The following is a 23,575-nucleotide window of genomic DNA, read 5'->3' on the forward strand; positions in this document are numbered from 1 at the left end:
TCTAGATCACAAGATTGAGAGGGACAAAGTTCACTGGACTTTTCTGATCCAAACGGTCACCAAATGCAAAGGAATTTTCCAAAAATGTGGTTGTCGATCCACTTTTGTGAAGAAACACTTTTAGTCACTTGCATAAAATAGTCCAACTGGGGAGGGTGGGCGTGCAACAAATCCCTCATTTTGGGCAACCTCAGAAACTGCTCCATGAGGGCCAACAACAGGAGTTCTGAAAAACATTGTTTGACCTCGTTCTTCCGTTCAGTGGGCTGCTGTGCTTTGCTGGCAGTTTTGATTGTGAATGATTAACTGCAAGTGCCTGCGCTTTACTGGCAGAACTGTTCATTTTACTTTTCAATCGTATCCTATTGGGGTTGCTAATAAATCTCAGCAGGAGCTCAACATTTGAAAGGTGGAGGCTGGGGTGGGGGAGGGGTGGGTGGGGGGTGTTGGCAATCTACCCCAGTACGAGAGGGAGGTGGAAGGGAAGAAATAGTAAAGCTTCGACAAAGAGTCATCAGACTCGAAACGTTAGCTCTTTTCTCTCCTTACAGACTTGCTGAGATTTTCCAGCATTTTCTCTTTTGTTACCCATCTTTCAATGCTCGAAGGTGCCCAAATAGAAAAATAAATAGGTTTTCAACAAGCTAATAAATAGGCCCCACTTTTCAGGTTTTAGAAGTCTATGATTATTCTTTTAATAGGGGCTGGTTAATGAGGGGCTGGTTTAGCACAGGGCCAAAGAGCTGGCTTTGAAAGCAGACCAAGGCAGGCCAGCAGCACGGTTCAATTCCTGTACCTGCCTCTCCGAACAGGCGCCGGAATGTGACAACTAGGGGCTTTTCACAGTAACCCCATTTGAAGCCTACTTGTGACAATAAGCGATTTTCACTTCATTTCATTTTATTTCATTCATTAATAGGATACAGCCAACTCAACTGGCAAGATTATTCGATTATTCAGCACCAATTTTAATAGGGCAGGTCATGGAATTGTGTTATTAGCGTTGGCAAAGTTTATAGCATAGTTCTGTGGGTAACACTGTGATCCAGACTAACGGAGGTAATTGTTGTCTTTGTGACATTTTCCCTAGCAGCCGGTTGACATTGGAGTATCCAATGCATTTTTAATATAAAATCAATTCTATATCTATGCATTCTATTGTATTCCAGAATAAATTATCTTGAGCTCTGAACATCACCAGGTCTGGGCAACATATGCCAGCCTTGCCAGTGGTGCCTTCACCCCATCACAGAATATTAGGGGGGGGGGGGGGAATCAATTATGCATTGCTCCTCAGATGATCAGGTTTTGTTAGACCATGTCAGCTTTTTAACACAGGTAATCAACTTTTCCAAACTTTATGTTTTGAGCTGTGCTCCGCCTCACTACAGGAGGGACATGAGATCTGTCTGATTCTGGTCAGGGGCTGATTTAGCTCACTGGGCTAAATCGCTGGCTTTTAAAGCAGACCAAGCAGGCCAGCAGCACGGTTCGATTCCCGTATCAGCCTCCCCGGACAGGCGCCGGAATGTGGCGACTAGGGGCTTTTCACAGTAACTTCATTGAAGCCTACTCGTGACAATAAGCGATTTTCATTTTTTCATTTCATTTCATTCGTTTGATTCAAGTGCAGAGGTAATTTCTCAATGAAACAATACACACCGGGCAGCACGGTGGCACAGTGGTTAGCACTGCTGCCGACAGCGCTGAGGACCCGGCTTCAAATCCCGGCCCTGGGTCATTGTCCATGAGGAGTTTGCACATTCTCCCCGTGTCTATGTGGGTTTCGCCCCCACAACCCAAAGATGTGCAGGTTAGGTGGATTGGCCACGCTAAATTGCCCCTTAATTAGAAAAAAAAAATAGGGTACTCTTAAAAAGAAATTTAAAACGATATGCACTATCAACATCCTGAGGGCTACTATTACTTAGAAACTCAACTGGACCAGTCATATAATGTAGCTACATGAGCAGGTCAGAGGCTTGGAATCCTGCGGCGAGTAACTCACGTCCTGACTACCAAACCCTGTCCACCATCTACAAGGCACAAATCAGGAGTGTAATGGAATAGTCCCCACTTGCCTGGATAAGTGAAGCTCCAGCAACACTCAAGAAGTTTGACATCATTCAGGACAAGGCAGCCCACTTGATTGACACCTCATCCATAAACATTCACTCCCCTCACCACCGCTCAGTGGCAGCTGTGTGTACCATCTTCAAGATGTACTGCAGAAACTGACCAAGCTTCCTTCGGAAGCACCTTCCAAACCCACGGCCATGGCCCTCTAGAAGAACAAGGGCAGCAGACAAGCAGGAACACCACCACCTGCCCCCACCCCCCACATCACTCATCATCCTGACTTGGAAATGTATCGCCGTTCCTTCACTGTCGCTGGGTCAAAACCCTGGAAGTCTCTTCCCCAACAGCACTGTGGGTGTACCTACACCACATGGACTGAAGGCAACTCACCACCACCTTCTCAGGGGAAATGGGGATGGGTAATAAATGCTGGCCTAACCAGCGAAGCCCATAACTGTGAAAGAATATAAAAAACTGACAGGTTTATAACGGGATTGTGATATTAGTGCAATTTGGTTACATTTTTCTATTTGGTATTGATTCATTCCAATAGTCCAGTCAATAAATCTGCGTCAACCATTAAAAATAAACACTGAAATTCTGTATAAAATCAATGAAAAGATGCAAATTCAAATGCAGGTGAATGCTTTATACTGAATGTGCTTTACATTTGGGAAATTAATACTGACAGATGGATCAACTGCAAAGTAATTAATGGTACCAGATGCTTCCTTGATAATCAATAATAGTTGATTTATTTAGGAATGCCTAAATTAACATGACTATAGCTTCCTCAATGGCCAAAAAGGGGAAGTAGCGGAGTGGAGAGGGGGCACAGCGGGGTGTAACAGGGGGTAGCGGGGTGGAGAGGGGGGTAGTGGGGGAGAGGGGGGGTGGATGAGGGGGTGGAGAGGGCGGGGCGGAGAGGGGGGTGGAGAGGGGGGGTAGGGGGTGGAGAGGGGGGGTAGGGGGTGGGAGAGGGGGGGTAGTGGGGTGGAAGGGGGTGGATGGAGGGGGGTGGATGAGGGGGGGGCGGAGAAGGGGGAGGGGGGCGGGGGGCGGAGAGGGGAGGGGGCGGGGGGGGCGGAGAGGGGAGGGCAGGATTGGCGGAGAGGGGAGGGGAGGGGGGGAGAGGGAGGGGAGGAGGGGGGGCGGAGAGGGGAGGGGGGGAGAGGGGGGGGCGGAGAGGGGGGGGTGGCGAGAGGGGGGCGGGGAGGGAGGGGGCGAGGGGGGGGCGGAGAGGGGGGGGCGGGAGGAGGGGGGGGGTGGGGGGGGGAGGGGGGGGGGAGAGGGGGGTGGGAGAGGGGGGGGGGGGCAGAGGGGGGTGCGGAGAGGGGGGGGCGGGAGGGTGAGGGGGGGCTGGGGGCGGAGGGGGGGGTCGGAGGGGAGGGGGGTGGAGGGGGGGGAGAGGGGGGGAGGGGTGGGGGAGGGGGTCGGGGAGAGGGGGGGGGGGAGGGGGGGGGGGGAGGAGGGGGGTGGGGGGGGGTGGTGGAGGGGGGGGGCGGAGGGGGGTGAGGGGGGTGAGAGGGGGGTGGAGGGGGGCGGAGAGGGGGTGGGGGTGGAGGGGGGGGGGGGTGTGGAGTGGGTTGAGGTTGCTATCTGGGTGGGGGGGGGGGTAGTGGGGTGGAGAGGGAGGGTGGAGAGGGAGGGTAGAGGTCCTTAGAGAGGTGGTGAGAGCGTTACCGTTATACCATTTACAGTTCTGATAAAAGTTGAGGAAAATGAATGAAAGATTAACTCTGCTTTTCTCTAAACTGATGCTCTCTGACCTGAACATTCCCAGCCTTTGCTGATTATATTTCACATTTCCACCATCCCCAGTATTTTATCTTCATTTATCTGGTGGAACGTGGAGCTTTGAGCGAAGTTCTGAACTGATGTCCATGATTAGAGATTTATCTCTGCGCACTACTGCCAGATGCTGTTGATGATGGTTCTATAGATGCAAGATTGATAAATCTTTATATTATGGCAGTGTGCAGTAGCAAAAACTATTATAAGGTGTTTTTTTTAACCCCACTCCTTCACAAGCTTAAGCCATCAATGGAAGACGGGGAAGGTAACTTCCTGAAAAGCTAAAAGAAAAATAGATTTATGGTCTATAAAATCTAACGATTCTTTCATTTCTTTTTTGGAAAATATTATGAAAACATCCTGCTATCTATTTCAGAGCCGGCATCATGAGTTGCTTCAACTTCTCCAGATCACATTTCACCATTATGAAAGCTCGATTCTGCTTTTTCTGGAGATTGAGCGTATCTAGGACCATCATCCCTCTGGTCAGTTCTCCCTGTAACTCCACACTCACTCCGCATTGCATGTATTCAGTAACAACACTCCCATCAATAGCAGCGGCCACTGCAAAAGAATCACAGGAGACAAACCCTTCACGACGATGCACCTCTTTATCGCTTTGCTTGATCTTAGCATATTTCCCGCTGTTTTCCGTTATCGCCTTCATGAAGCAAGCCTTCTCAGTGCCTTGATTTATCCACTCGTGGAAAAATTCCTGTTGTAATGGACACAACAGAATCATCAGTTACACACTTCCAGGAACCCCTCTCACTGACACTACTGTATGGCAAGGTTACCATTGTCAATATCAGAAAGAACATAACGGACTGTAGCAGAGCGGATCATAGACACTCTTCTTTTTAAAAAAATGTAGAGTGTCCAATTCATTTTTTCCAATTAAGGAGCAATGTAGCGTGGCTAATCCATCTACCCTGTACATCTTTGGGTTGTGGGGGTGAAACCCACGCAAACACGGGGAGAATGGGGCCTGGTTTAGCTCACTGCGCTAAATCGCTGGCTTTTAAAGCAGACCAAGCAGGCCAGCAGCACGGTTCGATTCCCGTACCAGCCTCCCCGGACAGGTGCCGGAATGTGGCAACTAGGGGCTTTTCACAGTAACTTCATTGAAGCCTACTCGTGACAATAAGCGATTTTCATTTTTTTTCATTTCATGTGCAAACTCCACATGGACAGTGATCCAGAGCCGGGATCGAACCCGGGTCCTCGGTGCCGTGAATGATAGAGACTTTTGACTGTGAACATTATCAGTGATGATATTCACCCACAATATCAGATCACTCATAACAGTGGGCAGACTGGTAGCATAGTTGCTTCACAGCTCCAGGGTCCCAGGTTCGATTCCCAGCTTGGATCACTGTCTGTGCAGAGTCTGCACGTTCTCCCCGTGTCTGCGTGGGTTTCCTCCGGGTGCTCCAGTTTCCTCCCACAGTTCAAAGATGTGCAGGTTAGGTGAATTGGCCATGATAAATTGCCCTTAAGTGTTCAAAAAAAAAATGTTAGATGGGGTTACTGAGGTACGAGGATAGGGTAGAGGCACGGACTTAAGTCGGGTAAGTCGGGTGCTCTTTCCAATAGCTGGTGCATGTCATGATATGCAAACATGCAACCAATTAACACTCAGAATAGGACACAACCAATGGGCAGTCAGGACACTCAGAGGTGGCATCGCCACAAGGGGGCATGGCATAAAGACTAGAAAATGGATGAGGCATTCACACCCTGTCTCTTTCCACAGACAGACATCTAGAGAGCTAGAAGGGTTGATCAGCAGCATCACACCCCAGCACGTGGCTTAGAGCAAGCTGGCACAGTTAGACTGAGTTACTACAGTTAGATTAGCAGAGAGTTGAACTCATTTGAGAACTGTGTTAATAGTCCAATAAACACGTTGAACTCATTTCAGAGTATGGAGCATCCTTTAGTTAAGATTGCATCAAGTGAACAGGTGTCAACCTTCCCACTCCTACCGCCAAGGGGGATTCAGGACAGGGTAGTTTCCAGAGGGTGGGTAGGAGAAGGGAGCGTCTCAGACATTTCTAAGGAGCTTATGGGGTCAGAGGAGATGCAGACCGAGGAGCTGGGAGGTGAGATAGAGGATGGTCTATGGGCGGACACGTTGAGTAGAGTCAACACGTCCGCAACATGCGCCAGGCTCAGCCTTTAAGGTTGTTCATTGGGCTCACATGACAGTGGCCCGGATGAGCAGATTCTTTGGGGTGGAGGACTGGTGTGCAAAATGTGCGGGAGGACCGGCAAACCATGTCCACATGTTTTGGACATGTCCAAAGCTTAGGAGATTTTGGCAGAGGTTTGCGGACGTCATGTCCACGGTGTTAAAAACAAGGGTGGCGCTGAGTCCAGAGGTGGCAATTTTCGGGGTGTCAGAAGACCCGGGAATCCAGGAGGAGAGAGGCAGACATTCTGGCCTTTGCTTCCCTGGTAGCCCAGAGACGGATACTATTAGCTTGGAGGGACTCAAAGCCCCCGAAGTCGGAGACCTGGCTAGCTGACATGGCTAGCTTTCTCTGTTTGGAGAAAATCAAGTTCGCCTTGAGAGGGTCACTGTTAGGGTTCACCCGGAGGTGGCAACCATTCGTCGGCTTCTTTGCAGGAAATTAATCGTCAGCGGATTGGGGGGGGGGGGGGGGGGGGGGGGGAGTAGTTTAGAGTAGGGGGTCAATAATGATGGGACCTGTACGAGAGGTAAATGGCTTTTGCACTTTGTTTATGATTTCATGTATATTGTTTATTTTGTTGTTGTTACTATACCAAAAATACCTCAATAAAATGTTTATTAAAAAAAGACTGCATCAAATAGCAGCCTGTGTTATCTGAAGCAGCATAACGCAACAGTGCAGACTCGATGAACCGAATGGCCTCCTTCTGCACTGTAAATTCAATTTACATTCTATAGTTTCACTCTTAAAATGTAAAACCTCCAGCTTGATTCCCTCACATTTTGACAGTATACAGTGACTGTTTAAAATTATTTTGATAAATTATTTAAACATGAAAGAACATAACATAATAAAAATCTGCCCTATTCATAATTGTTGCTTTCCCCTATTTGCAAAGAAATTCTAGTGTCATATATGCCTTACAAGGAGCATATTCTTGTCAAAGTCCACATTTGAAAACATATGACAAAGCAACAATTAATTGTAGCTATATAATTAGAGCAAGGCCAATTTCAAGGGTATTAGGCGGGAACCTTCAAAAGTTGATTGGGGTGCCTATTTGCAGACAAAGGGGCAGCTGGTAAGTGGCAGTCTTTCAAAAAAATGTTAACTGGGCTTCAGGGTGAGCACATGTCTCTTTGAGTGAAGGGTAAGGCTGGTAAAAGGAGGGAACCCTGGATAACTCGGGATATTATGGCGGTATGGTAGCACAGTGCTTAGCATTGTTGTTTCACAGCGCCAGGGTCTCGGGTTCAATTCCCGGCTTGGATCACTGTCTATGCGGAGTTTGCACATTCTCCCTGTGTCTGCGTGGGTTTCCTTCGGGTGCTCCGATTTCCTCCCACAAGTCCCGAAAGATGTGCTGTTAGGTGAATTGGATGTTCTAAATTGCCCCTCTGTGTATCCGAACAGGCACCGGAAGGTGGCAACTAGGGGCTTTTCACAGTAACCTCATCACAGTGTTAATGTAAGCCTACTTATGACAATAATAAAGATTATTATTGTTATATTATTGAGGCCATGGTCAAAAGGAAGAAGGAGGCATATGACATGCTTAGGCAGCTGGGATCAAGTGGATCCCTTGAAGAGTATAGGGCTTGTCGGAGTTGAGTTAAGAGAGAAATCAGGAGGGCAAAAAGGAGGACATGAGATTGTCTTGGCAGATAAGGCAAAGGAAAATCCAAAGAGCTTTTACAAATACATAAAGGGTAAAAGGGTGACTAGGGAGAGGGTAGGGCCTCTTAAGGATACACAAGGTCATCTATATGCAGATCCACAAGGGGTGGGAGAGGGGAGAGGTCCTAAATGAATATTTTTCATCAGTATTTACTGTTGCGGAAGGCACGAATGGGAAATAAAAAGTGATGGCTTGAGGAGTGTACATATTACAGAGAAGGAGGGGCTGGAGGTATTAAAGCCCATAAAGATAGTTAAATCCCCGGGACCTGATGAAATGTATCCCAGGATGTTGTGGGAGGCTAAGAAGGAAATTGCCGACCCCCTAGTTGAGATATTTGAACCATCGACAGCCACAGGCGAGGTGCCTGATGATTGGAGGGTAGCCCTTGTTGTGCCCTTGTTTAAGAAGGGCTGTAGGGATAAGCCTAGGAACTACAGACCGGTGAGCCTTACTTCTGTGGTCGGTAAATTGTTAGAAGGTGTTCTGAGGGACAGGATCTACAGGCATTTACATAGGCATGTGCTAATTAGGGAAAGTCAGCGTGGCTTTGTAAGGGGAAAGTCCCGAATTTGATTGAGTTTTTTGATGGGGTAACCAAGAAGGTAGATGAGGGCAGTGCAGTAGACGTTGTCTACATGGACTTGAGCAAGGCCTTTGACAAGGTACCGCATGATAGGTTGTTGCAAAAAGTTAAATCTCACGGAATCCAGGGTGAGGTAACCAATTGGATACAAAATTGGCTTGGCGACCGAAGCTAAAGGGTGATTGTGGAGGGTTGTTTTTCAAGCTGGGAGCCTGTGCCCAGCGGTGTGCCTCAGGGATTGGTGCTAGATCCACTGTTATTTGTTATATATATTAATGATTTGGATGAGAATGTAGGAGGCATGGTTAGCACGTTTTGAAGATGACACCAAGATTGGTGGCGTAGTGGATAGTGAAGAAGGTTATATAAGATTGCAATAGGATGTTGACCAATTGGGTCAGTTTAATTTGGATAAATGTGAGGTGATACAGGAAGATTACAATGAATTTTTTAAAAAACTTTCTCCTGCGTCAGCCCCCTTTTGCAGGAGGAGGCGGTTCTGCATGAGTGATTCTGCGCATGAGTACCAATGAGTGGGGGTGCATCTGCAGTGCGCCCGCATTCTATTATATAGTCGCGGCCATCATTTTCAAAGCCACTCGCAGCCAGCATTGTCGAATTTGTGCGATCGGGAATGCCGCGACCAACAGCTCCGCAACCCTCCCGACACCCGTCCACGACCCACCCGCGAGTCGCGAATCCCACTTTGAAAATGCCTGCCTTAGATGATACAGCAAGACATTGCCTGAGAGACATCAACAAGAATTGGACAACATTCAGCATTGGGCTCATAAGTGGGAAGTCACATTCATGCCGCACAATTACTAGGCAAGGGTTTTCTCCAACATGAGAGAGTCCAACCACCTCCGCTTGACGTTCAGAGAGATTACCATCGCCACGTTCCCCCATCGCTAACATCATGTAGTGTAGGAGGTGGGGCTACTACTGACCAGAACTCAATAGGTACACTGTAAATACTGGAACAAGTCAGAGCGGACTATTCCACAGCTATTGTTTTAGTTTCCCAAAACATTGCCACCAGCTACAAGACACAAATCAGGATTACACCCCATTTGGAAATACTCTCCATTTACCTGCAGGGGTGCAGATGCAACAACATTCAAGAAACACCATTCAGGACAGGGTCAACAACCTCTTTGAACCAAAGAGCCAATTCAAAAGAATTGCCCAAAGGAAAAAGTATTGTGAGTTGCAAGAGTAAAATAAACAATGGAGTAAAGGCATATAGCAAAAGAGGAAATAAAATATTTATTGAGAATCTAAGTTTTAGAACATAGAACAGTACAGCACAGAACAGGCCCTTCGGCCCTCGATGTTGTGCCGAGCAATGATCACCCTACTCAAACCCACGTATCCACCCTATACACGTAACCCAACAAGCCCCCCCCCCCTTAACCTTACATTTTAGGACACTATGGGCAATTTAGCATGGCCAATCCACCTAACCCGCACATCTTTGGACTGTGGGAGGAAACCGGAGCACCCGGAGGAAACCCATGCACACACGGGGAGGACGTGCAGACTCCGCACAGACAGTGACCCAGCCGGGAATCGAACCTGGGACCCTGGAGCTGTGAAGCATTTATGCTAACCACCATGCTACCGTGCTGACCCATATTCAGTTAGTGATGCTATAAAAAGTTATTTGCTTTAACTTCTCTCTGCCATTTATAAGATTGACTGCCGTCACTACTGAATTTCATGTAAATTCAATCTTGGATACAGGCAACAATCCAGTTTCTACATTCCAGGAATTGGTAAAGCCATTGTTTTTGTTTTCAAAATTGATTCTTGATGCTACCCAAATCTTCAGTGTGCAGTTCTGGTCAGGGGCCAGGTATCTCAGGGGCCACAGTGGAGATTCACCAGGTTGTTGGAGCATCGGAGTTATAAGGAGAGACTGGATAGGCTTGGGTTATCTTTTTTAGAGCAGAGAAGGCTGAGTAGGGATATTATCGAGGTTGTAAGGTTGTGAGGGGTTTGGACAGGATAAATAGGAAGCAGCTGTTCCTCTTGGTTGACGGGTCATCACAAAGGGATATCGTTTTAAGGTGAGGGGCAGGAGATTACAAGGGGATTTGAGAATTCTTTTTCACTCAGAGGGTGGTGAGAATATGGAATGTGCTGCCTGGAAAGGTAATGGAGGCTGGAAACCTCACAACCTTCAAAAAGCACTTGGATTAGCTCTTGAAATACCATCACATTCAAGGATATGGGAAGTGCTGGTAAGGGGGATTCGAGTGAGATTAGGGTAGTTATTGTTGGTGCAGACTTGATGGGCCAAAAGGCTTTTTCTGCCCTGCTATGACACCTGCTAGGCCTGCGAACAAATCTTCAATCAATAGTGGCGAGTATTGATCTATGCATAGAATTGGATTGATTGTTGTCTTGAAATCTAAGGGTTCTAAGACTCCTGTTTCTACAAGTCTCAATAGTTCCACTTCAACCTTTGGATGTATTGCATAGGATACAGTTCTAGTGTTGAGACATTACGGTTGGTTATTTTCCTTAATCTTCAGGAACACATGCGCGTCATTCATGGACCCCAGTGTGTCTTCAAAAACATTACTGGATTTTTCCATTATGGTCTGTAAGTCTGACTGTAAATCAACGAAGACGTTGACAGCTCTCCAATTCAGTTTAATCCTTTCCAGCCAAGAACAGCCAAAGAGAGCTGGAAAACTTCCTCGCACCACGTGGAATGTTTGTTCACTTATTTCAACCTGCACTGTGATGTAACCTCTTAGTGCTACTATCTCTTCAGCATAGGTCCTCAAGATCACATCTGCTTGTTTTAAGGCAGATGATTGAGTTTCTGTTCATCGATGGTCTCCAGAATTAGGGTGACGGGAGCCCCATATTGACCTCCATCATAATAGGGTGTCCATTCAACTATGGCACTACCCAAAAACTGTGCGACTCACCTTGGACTATAGCACGTTTAATTCTTCACAAGAATGAATTGTTTGAGTTTCATTGTGGTTGTTATTCTTTTCTTTCACATTATGAATTTTCTTAGTTGAATTCAGTTCGACTCTTCCTTTGAATGAGTTCTGTGAAGTGTTCTCTGGAGAAGTTATTTTACTCCAGCAAGCTCTTATTGTGTGGCCATTGCTGCCACAAATTTTACATTGGCTAGCTTTACATTGCTCCAGCAATCAGCCTGTGATTCGCCCGTTTTTGCACAGCGATGACACACATGTTGCTGGGTAGACTTCTTCTGATCAGCAGCCAGTTTATGGATTCTGCTGCTTGCTCCGAGCTCAGAAGGCTCCTTAACCGGGAGCTTCATTGAAACAGTGACATTGAATGCAGTCTTCAAACTTAGACCACATTCCGTTAACAACCTTCTTTGAATGGCCTCATTTTACAAACGCACACCAAACGATCTCTAATTGTGTCATCTAACAAATTGGCAAAATCACAAAATTCTGCAAGTCGCTTGAGGGTTGCAACGAACTCCGCAATATTTTCACCTTCTAATTCCTTCGATGGTAATGAAACATCTCCGCAATAGTCAACTGCTTTGGTGAATAATGACCTTCTAATATTTTCACCAGTTCTTGATACGTCTCATCTCTGGTTTCCTAACAAATTAAAATGTTTGCTTCCTATTGGACTTAAGGATACAAAGACGTTAATCTCTTCCGAGAGTGGTTTCAGATTTCCAGTGATGTTGGGGCCTGAAATGGATACATGTGAATGTTGCGCCACTTTACCATGTCTCCATGGTTTTATCTTCTTCTCCCTCATTCTCGAGTTTATCCACTTATTGTCTTTTCTGGTATAAATGGAGGCACCAAGATTAATGACTAAGCTGAGCTAACTGTGTTGCATTTCTCTTGTCTTTTTTCTATATTTATGTATGTTAAGTATTTATACTGTGCTGTACGTTTTGAGGATTTTGTTGCGTTATTTGTAAAAATAGAAAAACTCCAATGAAAATGTTAAAAAATAATTTGTTCTCTAAAATGCTGCTCGCTTTTCGCATCCAAAACACCACTGTAAAATAACCCTACAGGAGCAGAAATATGGATTATTAAATGTTATCTCACTGTTACAAATTGGTAATATAAACACCATTAAATTGGAACTCCGGATGAGATGTTACAGACCCACATACAGCTCCAGAGTCATAGGTTGCCAACGCCCGATTGGGGGTAAGGTAGTCTTCTTGATCAGTACCTCATCCAGCAGACTTCAAATTCACTCCCACCATCATCGGCACACTGTGACAGCAAAGTGTCCCATCTATGATGCTCTGCTAAAACTAGACAACACTCTGATGTTGCAGCTCCCAAACCCATGATCTTCTCATTGAAGGGTGATTTATCGCAAATCTACTGGGACATTGTAAACTCTAGATCAACCTCCAGGTCACACCATCCTGACTTGAACATCTATCGCTGTTGCTGAGAATCTTGGAACACCAAACATGCGGAGGGCGCCCTCACCACATGACCTCTAACTCCAGAAGAACCACCTACCAGGCCTCCCTCTGGGCAACTGAGCATGTGCAACAAATACCAGCCTTGCCAATGAAGCCTGCTTCCTGTGAAATAACTTTAAAAAAAATTAAATTCACCAGAAATAAAAGTGTAAAATAGTGCAAGTGCATCTACCATTTTTGACTTTGTGAAATGAAAATGAAAATAGCTTATTGTCACGAGTAGGCTTCAATGAAGTTACTGTGAAAAGCCCCTAGTCGCCACATTCCGGTGCCTGGAATATAATTACAGGATGTAATGATACATCCTGAATATCTTACCCAAGGCAGGAAATGACGTTTGGCGTACTCCCATGTGGCTATATAGATCGGACACGCGAACTGATTCAGAACAATGGACGCTGCTTCTGGGTCTGATACAAAGTTAAATTCCCCACAGATCGTTGTATTCCCTCGGCCTGAAAATAAAGGAAAATATTCATCAGCCCCATTCCAGTCAAAATCTTCAGACTTCTGAACAATCGACAGAAAATCCAAACCAAACAGCAGAACATTTACCAAGCGCAGCTGGACAAAGAGATTGCAAAAAATAAATTCCAATATTTGGCCCATGGTTTTGTTGTTGGTGCCTGCCAATCACCCTTTTGAAGTGACCTTGATGCAGTGAAAGTCCTGTTTACTCAACAATAACAAGAGGATTCACTGTTCGCCTCGACCACCCTGTCTCACGTTGCTTTGCACATCAGTTCATAGGGAGTGAGCCCAGGAGCGGACATTTTAGTATTAATGAAATACTAATTGTCAGAAGGATGTTGAGTCAAAAGAGCAGTAACACAATAAATGTTACGTTAATGAAAATATTTATCTTGCACCATATGTGCAATCTATCATTGGAATGAAAAAATACATTTTTCAGTAAATCCTGGTAGGACACAATTGTGTTTGACCATCTGCCCAGCATTTTTGAACAACAAAAACATGTTTAGATTGGCTCGGCAATGCTCATTGTTGAATAACAGGCTTGCTGAATAAAAAAACCACACGTACCTTCCATGTTTCCTCCCATGATATACAAATGCTTCAGTTTTGTAGAGAATGTAGGATCCATTTTAATTGCCAGAGCTACATTGGTCAGAGGACCAACTGCCACAAGAGAGATCTGCAAGATAATAGCAATGTTACTTTACATAGGAACAGAATGATTTTAAAATCTCACAGTGGACAAGTGAAGCTTAAACGTATGGCCTTGCAGATTATAATTGCAACAATCGCAATTCACAAAGGATCAATTTGTATTCAGAGTCATTTGTCACAAGCTTATCTCCAGCCCTGGAATCTGAACTTGCTTGACCTTGTTGATGAAGCTAAACTGGGTCTGTGCCATTAAGGTATTGGATTTTAAGAAGGGCACTTGACCAATTATGTTCAACTGTCCATAAACTCATGTCCGTTAGGTGGACCCATGCCCCTGTGCTGGCAGCAAATCGCTTTTTACTGGGCGTGAATGCCATCGCCTGAATCAATCTGTCCTCCCACATGGGCATGGCTGCAGAGGTCAGATATGACACTCCTGTGAAGCACCTTGGAATGATTTTACAACATTAAAAAGGTGTTATATAAATGCAAGCTTGCTGTCAAAAATGGGGCTAAAATTATTTTTAAAAGTTTGGTTCAGATAAATTTCACAAAGTTTTGCAATACACAAATTGATCAAATGTCAAAAGGTTGATCTGTTTTGGCAGTTCACATTGCGAACTATACATACCTCTATAAAGGACAATTAAAATGTCAAAATAAGCACACAAAATATAGATTTGACAGGAATTTATTTGGCTAAAGAATCTCCATAAATTGCCTGTCAAAAAGTTGGTAATGAGCCCTGTGCCACTCACTGATAAAATCTAACTACATTCATAGGCTCATATTTGGTCACAATCTGAAATGTTGAAAAGAGTGATTTGCCTGTGTCTTCATTGAGCAAACTACTCAATGAAGCGATAGCAACCCGAGTCACTTCAGTTTAATCACATTAATGCAGCTAAATTACTCACATTTCAAGATGGAGTGAGGAAGTCCACTGAGCCAGCTTCTATTGGATTAGTTACAGGATCAGAACGCACACTAAGATTCTCTTTGAGCATGAACTTTCTCTTTTACAATCGCGTGTGTAGCTCACCTGACCAGTGTGTTCAGTGACTATTCGGATCATGGCAGTCACAGCATGCTCAGTTTGTACGTGTTCCAATCCTGGGGCATTAGGGTCCGGAACATCTCCCAGCCCATCCTTTCCGTGGTAATCTGAAGCATTCAAAGTCTGTCCAAGGAGGGAGCGACAGGCACCCCGGAACACAGGGATCTGTGACAGGGAAACGTCTTTAAATAATTCCATATTTGATCTGACTGAACTTAGTGCATAAAAAGTTGCAAATTATAGTTTGAGCTTTTGTTCAGGTGAACTTTGAAAATCCCACAGAAGGGTAGTGAGTTGAGTGAATATTCGGCTCAACAACTTTCCCCCAATCGATATCACAAAAAATATAGGTCAGAAGTGGGGAAGTTTGCAGATGACTGCTCAATGTTCAGCACCATTCGCGACTCCTCAGATAAAGAAGCAGTCCATGTCCAAATGTAGCAAGACCTGACAATATCCAGACTTCAACTGACAAGTGGCAAGTTACATTCGCGCCACACAAATGCCAGGCAATGACCATCTCCTACAAGAGAGGATCTAACCATCGTTCCTTGAGATTCAATGGCACTACCATCACTGAATTCCCTACAATCAACATCCTGGAGGTTATCATTGACCAGAAACTGAACTAGACTAGCCATATCAACACTGTGGTTACCAGGGCAAGTCAAAGGCTAGGAATCCAATGGCAAGTACCTCACTTCCTGACCACCCAAAGCCTGTCCACAATCTACAAGGCACAAGTCAGGAGTATACTGGAACATTCTCTACTTGCCTGGATGAGTGCAGCTCCAACATCAAGATGCTCAACATCAACCAGGATGAGGCATCCCACTTGATTGCTCCTCCTTCCAGAAACATTCAAACCCTCCACTACTGACGAACAGTGGCAGCCGTGCGTACCATCTACAAAATGCACTGCAGTAGCTCACCAAGTTTCCTTAGACCTTCCAAACCCATGACCACTACCGTCTAGAAGGAGATATCTGGGCACCCCACCACCTGGAGGTTCCCCTCTAAGTCACTCACCACTTATATCCTTCACTGTGGCTGGGACAAAATCCTGGAATTATCTCGCTAACAGCAGAGTAGGTGTACCTACACCTCAAGGACTGCAGCGGTTCAAGGCAGCAATTCACCACCAGCTTCTGAAGGACAACTGGGGATGGGCAATAAATGCTGGCATGGCCAGCAACTCCCACATCCCGTAAAAAAATGTTTTTTAAATGATTGCACTAGACAGGGTACAGATGAGATTCACCAGGGTGTTCCCTGGGCTGGAGGGTTTCATCTAGGAAGAGGGGCTGGTTAGGCTGGGAGTGTCCTCCGAGGAGCAGAGAAGGCTGAGAGGGGAACTGATTAAGGTGGACAAAATTATGAGGGACATAGATATGAAGAAATCTTTCCCTTTAGTAGAGGGGCCAATAACCAGGGGCCTTAGATTAACGGTAATGGTAGGAGATTCATCAAGGCCCTGCCTTCACAACCGTGCCCCTCGCCTGAGGTGTGGTGATCCTCAGGTTAAATCACCACCAGTTAGCTCTCCCCCTCAAAGGGGAAAGCAGCCTATGGCCATCTGGGACTATTGCGACTTTACCGTTTACATTCTAAGCCCATTTTCCAGCACATGGCCTTTTATGCTATGGGGTTTCAAGTGCATTCTTCTCGCACTCAGCCACCACTTTGAACTTGGACCGCTAGCTCATCAGCCACTACTGCACTCTCCACAGTTCCCACCAGATTGTCCATTCACCACAGACCTTGCTACCCTTAATAAGATTGTGGATGGTTGCATCACCATCCTGTCTTGGTTGAAATCTGGTAAACGGACCTTTTCAGCCTTACCCCTTATTGAAGCCTCGCCTCCTTACTTGCCTTAACCAAACCCCTGCCTTGGCAATGTGCTCTTTTATAAAATCGCACCATGATTTCTCATTCTACCTCATCTAATACGTTTACTTCCTTTGATGACCTTACTTGCTCGCACTTTTCTGACCTTGTCTCCAGAATGCTTGTTGTGTATCATTGCAGAAACCCCACCTCAAAGTCCACTAAAAATACCCTGCTCACTTTCTCTGCATTTTGCATATGAATTCACTGACTCCCTGTCTTCCCTGAGTCTCTCCCTTCACGTAAACTCTCAGATCCATACTATGACTTAGCTCAGTTGGCTAGACAGCTGGTTCATGATGCAGAGCAAGGCCACCAGCGTGGGTTCAATTCCCGTACCGGCTGAGGTCATTCATGAAGGCCCCAACCTTCACAACCTTGACGCTCGCTTGAGGTGTGGTGATCCTCCCTCAGGTTAATAATCACCAGTCAGCTCTTCCCCCCTCAATGGGGGAAGTAGCCGATGGCCATCTGGGAAACATGTTTTCATGTTGTGAAAATCTGGGACTCACTGCCTGAAAGGGCGGTAGAGGAAGGGCAGGAACTCTCACAGCATTTAAGAAGCATTCAGATGAGCACTTGAAACGCATTAGCATACAAGGCATGTGCTGGAAAATGGGATTAGAATGTTAAAGGTAAGGTCACCATAGTCCCAGATGGCCGTAGGCTGTGGGAACTGTGGAGAGCACAGTAGTAGCTGATGAGCCAGCAGCCCAAGTTCAAAGTGGTGGCTGAGTGAGAGAAGAATGTTAGGCCATTGCCCACCGGATATTCTGCTGAACAACAGTGTGGGAGTGCCACCATTACAAAGTCTTCAGCAGTTCAGGAACAGAGGGAACCCACAGCCACCTTCACGGGTCATTTATTTATTTATTTATTTTTTTAAAATAATTTTTATTGAGAAATTTTGATTTTATACAACAATAACGCACCTTAGTAAAATACCGAAAATAACAATAATATTAACAATCATATACATTCGCCTCATCCCCATGAACAACCCAGCATTTAACAACAACGCAAATTAACACACTATAAAGTTACAGAATAAACACTACAATAAAGCACCCCCCCCCCCCCCCCCCCCCCCCCCGGTTGCTGCTGCTATTGACACAGGTCATTTATTGATGGGCAATAAATGCAGCGTTGCCAACATTGCCCACAGCCCAGGATATTTTAGTTGTTAAATAAAAAAAGTAATATCTTATTATTTCAATTTACAAGGGGTGTTTTTTTTTAAAGTAGTCGGCTTCCTTTTTCAGAATTGTCATCACCCACCTCGGTCCTCTGGCAAACCTTTAGCACGCGAAGCACATTTCTACACACATTGTCAATGGTTGTGTTTCCATGGCAACATGTTATACCCAGGATCTGCACATTAGGAGCTGCAAGAGCCATCATCATCGCCTGGGCATCATCCACCCCACAGTCAACATCTAAAAGCAGCAGCTTCTTATTTGCCATTTTAGAATCTATGAGCAAAAGAATGAGTAGGATTAAATTAAAAACAGCAAATATCGGTCTGAAGTCCTGCAGTTTACAGTTCTGGGAAGGTTGTACCCTGGTCAATTGGTAACTAGCTTTCTAGTAATTATTGGTCAAAGATTGCTATCAGGAGAAGATAAGGTTTCTTCAAAGTCTATCTGCCATGGACCATTCAATCATTCAACCAACTAGTAGCTGTTTAATCCCTCAACCAATAACCTGGGCTTGTGTCACTGTCTGTGCGGAGTCTGCATGTTTTCCCCGTGGCTGCGTGGGTTTCCTCCGGGTGCTCCGGTTTCCTCCCACAGGTCCCGAGAGACATGCTGTAAGGTGATTTGGACATTCTGAATTCTCCCTCTCTGTACCCAAACAGGCGCCGGAGTGTGGCGACTGGAGGATTTTCACAGTAACTTCATTGCAGTGTTAATGTTAGCCTACCTGTGACACTAATAAACACTGATTAACTTGTCATATCACACTGCTGAATTCTTGCGACAGGAATATGTGCTGTTGTGTTTACTACCCAACACAGTGACAACTCCATTGACTGTAAAATGCGTTTAGACATCCTGAGTTCACAAAGACACTGGATAAATGCTAATTCTTTCGTTTTCTTTCTGAACCAGAGGCCACTCACTGTGATTTCATAGAATTTACAGTGCAGAAGGAGGCCATTCGGCCCATCGAGTCTGCACCAGCTCTTGGAAAGAGGACACTACCCAACACCACACTATCCCCATAACCCAGTAACCCCACCCAACATTAAAGGCAATTTAGCACGGCCAATCCACCTAGCCTACACATCTTTGGACTGTGGGAGGAAACCGGAGCAGCCGGAGGAAACCCACGCACACACGGGGAGGATGTGCAGACTCCGCGCAGACAGTGACCCAAGCCGAGGATCGAACCTGCGACCCTGGAGCTGTGAAGCAATTGTGCTAACCACTATGCTACCGTGTTGCCCTAAAATGGAAGGGGGGCTTCCTTCGGGCCGAAACTGAACCAGCAACCTAAGGACCAGCACCCACATTTTAAAAGGAAATCAGTAGTTTCCCCATTTAGAAAAAGGTTTTGTTCTCATACACAAAACTCTCCAACCACATCCATGTAATCAGACTGCTTTTAGTGAGTCATTGCAGAACAGACGTATGAGCTATTCAGTTCATCAGGTTCATGTCAGCTCTTTCTGCTATCCAGTCAGTTCCACTTCCCAGCTTTATTCCCGTATCCCTACATGTGTAGTTCCCACAAGTGTTCAACCACTTTTTTCTGAAATCATTTGGTCCCTCTGGTTCCACAACCTTTGCGGGCAGAGAGTCCCAGGTCATCTGCAAAGATAGCATTTGACCTCATGTGGCATCAAGGAGGGTAAGCAAAATTCAAATCAATGGGAATCTCAGGGGGAAAACTCTCCACTGGCTGGAGTCATACCGAGCACAAAGGTTGTGGTTGTCGGATGTCAATCATCTCTGTCCCAGGACATCACTGCAGGGGTTCCTGTGTCCCCGGCCCAGCTACATCTTCAACGCTTCATCAATGACCATTCCTCCAACATAAGGTCAGAAGCGGGTATTTTGCGCAGGATTACACAATGTTCAGCATCATAAACTGTTAAATTTCATCTGCCACTTATCTGCCCACTGCACCAGCAAGTCCATGGGGCTGGATTTTCCCATTTTGGGGATATGTCCAGTGGATCCGTGGCGTTCTGCATGTGAAAAATCGGCACAGCCCCAGCACTGATCCTCTGACCGGTGAGGGGCTCGCAGCCACGCCACGTAAAAAGCCCGGCCTCCACAAAATAAACGGCCAGAGAATTGTCAGGGCCATGGCCGCACATGGGCACAGTGATGACCTGCAGCAGTCGCGCCGTACAACATGGCACCAGCTGTGCACGGACCTGACCTGACAGATAGTGCCCCCCTGTAACCCTCCTGGTCACCCCCCACCAGTCCCCCCAGCCCTCACCGAAGCCCGTGCCCCCCTGTAACCCTCCTGGTCACCCCCCACCAGTCCCCCCAGCCCTCACCGAAGCCCGTGCCCCCCTGTAACCCTCCTGGTCACCCCCCACCAGTCCCCCCAGCCCTCACCGAAGCCCGTGCCCCCCTGTGACCCTCCTGGTCACCCCCCCAACAGTCCCCCCAGCCCTCACCGAAGCCCGTGCCCCCCTGTAACCCTCCTGGTCACCCCCCACCTGTCCCCCCAGCCCTCACCGAAGCCCGTGCCCCTCTGTGACCCTCCTGGTCACCCCCCACCTGTCCCCCCAGCCCTCACCGAAGCCCGTGCCCCCCTGTAACCCTCCTGGTCACCCCCCACCAGTCCCCCCAGCCCTCACCGAAGCCCGTGCCCCCCTGTAACCCTCCTGGTCACCCCCCACCAGTCCCCCCAGCCCTCACCGAAGCCCGTGCCCCCCTGTGACCCTCCTGGTCAACCCCCACCTGTCCCCCCAGCCCTCACCGAAGCCCCACCCCGTCCAGCAGCACGGCTCCCACCCGGCTGTGGTGACACTAGACACAGTCCGTAGCCGCCACACCGGGTTCCCGACCGCTGAGACCACACGTCAACCGCGCGGTCAGGAACTCGGCCAATCGGGGGCGGAGCATTGGGGAAAGGCCTTCAGGTGACGTCCTGAGGCCATCCCAACGAGGTCTGGCACACGCCACGATGACGCCGCTTTGGGGGAGGGACTGAGCATGCGAAAACAGGCGCCCCCCCCGATTCCATGGTACTAGCCGCCCGATCAGCGATTGCGAAATCAGCTTCGCACAACAGAGAATCCCGCCAATGGGCTTTTGATGTTTAACACATTCTCCTCAAGGTTCTCAATATATCCAAGTTTTGTCTTTTCTGCAAATTTCAAAATTGTAGCCTCTACCCCCCCCCCCCCCCCCCCCCCAGTCTCGATAATGAACATACATCAGGAAAATCAATATTACTGAACCTCGGGGACTCCAGTTCCTCCAGCCTGAAAAACAATCGTTCACCACTATTCAGTTTGCTGTCACCCAGGCTTTAACTCTACTGACATGTCTGTTATGTGGCACTTTTTCAAAGTGTCTTTTGGAACTTTCAGGTACAAGAACAGCGATCTCAATACCCACATCAATCCTTCCTGTTACCTCAATAAAAACATAACGGTGTTAGCTCAGCACGACTCAAACAAATGCACGTTGGCTTCAACGATTTTGATGAAACCAAATTAAATAAACAGAGGGACAAATTAAAGGGACAGCCCCTTAAAGGGATACTACCTTGACGCTGGCTTCAGCCCTCCACATTTGTCCAAGTGTGTTAAATCAATTTACTGTCTTGGATTACTGTTTGGAAAACTTTCCGCTCGGCACCGAGACTAAACTGGTTGATCTTTGGCAAGCAAAATGCTCATGTAAAAAATAATGTGGCCACTTTACCCCGTTCTAATCGAAAGTTTGACCTGAAGCGTTAACTTTCTCCCTCCGTCGAATTTGCCAGCCTCGCTGAATGTTTCCTACCTTTGTCGTTTTTCTTTTACATATTTCAGGCCCGAGTTTCTGTGCTGCAAGCTCTTTGCAAGATTGGGTTGTTGAGGGATTACCTGTCATTGCAATGAACGGTGACAGGCGCTGATTTCCTGCCTGTCAACCCGCACCAGAGATTTTCACAGCCCCTTGGGCACCGCAGCCTGATCCTTCCACATTCACCACTCCACCTCCTGTCTGTCACTACAGCACTAGCGGAACACACCAGCTTCTCACCAGGAACACAAACACAAATATTCAATTACCGCTTCCTTATAACCCGGAATTTCTCACGCTCTGTAAACGGGAACCTGCTCACAGCAATAATCTCACAGACACATCTACAGAAAATCTCATTCTCAACTTCGCCCGAGCAACTTCCCAACAATTATCAAAGAACCGGCTCTGCATTAACCCGGAACATCCTCACACCCAGTGTCCACTCCACTGACCCTCACTCAGTGTCCACTCCTCACCCTCACACCCAGTGTCCACTCCACTGACCCTCATCCAGTGTCCACTCCACTGACCCTCACACCCAGTGTCGACTCCACTGACCCTCACACAGTGTACACTCCACTGACCCTCACTCAGTGTCCACTCCACTGTCCCTCACACCCAGTGTCCACTCCACTGTCCCTCACACCCAGTGCCCACTCCAATGACCCTCACTCAGTGTCCACTCCTCACCCTCACACCCAGTGTCCACTCCACGGACCCTCATCCAGTGTCCACTCCACTGACCCTCACACAGTGTACACTCCACTGACCCTCACTCAGTGTCCACTCCACTGACCCTCACACCCAGTGTCCACTCCACTGACCCTCACTCAGTGTCCACTCCACTGACCCTCACTCAGTGTCCACTCCACTGGCCCTCACTCAGTGTCCACTCCATTGACCCTCACTCAGTGTCCACTCCACTGACCCTCACACCCAGTGTCCACTCCACTGACCCTCACTCAGTGTCCACTCCACTGACCCTCACTCAGTGTCCACTCCACTGGCCCTCACTCAGTGTCCACTCCATTGACCCTCACTCAGTGTCCACTCCACTGACCCTCACACCCAGTGTCCACTCCACTGGCCCTCACTCAGTGTCCACTCCACTGACCCTCACACCCAGTGTCCACTCCACTGACCCTCACTCAGTGTCCACTCCACTGACCCTCATTCAGTGTCCACTCCACTGACCCTCACTCAGTGTCCACTCCACTGACCCCCACCCAGTGTCCATTCCACTGACCCTCACCCAGTGTACACTCCACTGACCCTCATACCCAGTGTCCACTCCATTGACCCTCACACTCAGTGTCCACTCCACTCACCCTCACACCCAAAGTCCACTCCACTGACCCTCATCCAGTGTCCACTCCACTGACCCTCACTACTAGTGTCCACTCCACTGCCCCTCATCCAGTGTCCACTCCACTGACCCTCACAACCAGTGTCCACTCCACTGACCCTCAGTGTCCACTCCACTGACCCTCCCACTCAGTGTCCACTCCACTGACCCTCACACCCAGTGTCCACTTCACCGACCCTCACACCCAGTTTCCACTCCACTGACCCTCACACCCAGTGTCCACTCCACTGACCCTCACACCCAGTGTCCATTCCACTGACCCTCACTCTGTCAACTCCACTGACCCTCACACCGTGTCCACTCCACTGACCCTCACACCGTGTCCACTCCACTGACCTTCACA

At 47.4% G+C, this 23,575-nt stretch overlaps 1 protein-coding gene across 1 annotated transcript; it reads right to left on the bottom strand.

Moving 5' to 3' along the window:
• Nucleotides 1-3,686: 3,686 nt before the first annotated feature.
• LOC119977726 (inosine-uridine preferring nucleoside hydrolase-like) lies at nucleotides 3,687-22,130 on the bottom strand. Its single transcript, XM_038818919.1, has 6 exons — nucleotides 21,944-22,130; nucleotides 18,163-18,356; nucleotides 14,980-15,159; nucleotides 13,851-13,962; nucleotides 13,125-13,261; nucleotides 3,687-4,588 (listed from the first exon to the last, which is right to left on the bottom strand). Exons 1-6 carry the CDS (start codon nucleotides 21,948-21,950, stop codon nucleotides 4,241-4,243), a joined length of 978 nt encoding a protein of 325 aa, XP_038674847.1. The 5' UTR covers nucleotides 21,951-22,130; the 3' UTR covers nucleotides 3,687-4,240.
• Nucleotides 22,131-23,575: the final 1,445 nt, after the last annotated feature.

Source organism: Scyliorhinus canicula, chromosome 14, assembly GCF_902713615.1.
Source record: "Scyliorhinus canicula chromosome 14, sScyCan1.1, whole genome shotgun sequence".
NCBI classification, from domain to species: Eukaryota; Metazoa; Chordata; class Chondrichthyes; order Carcharhiniformes; family Scyliorhinidae; genus Scyliorhinus; species Scyliorhinus canicula.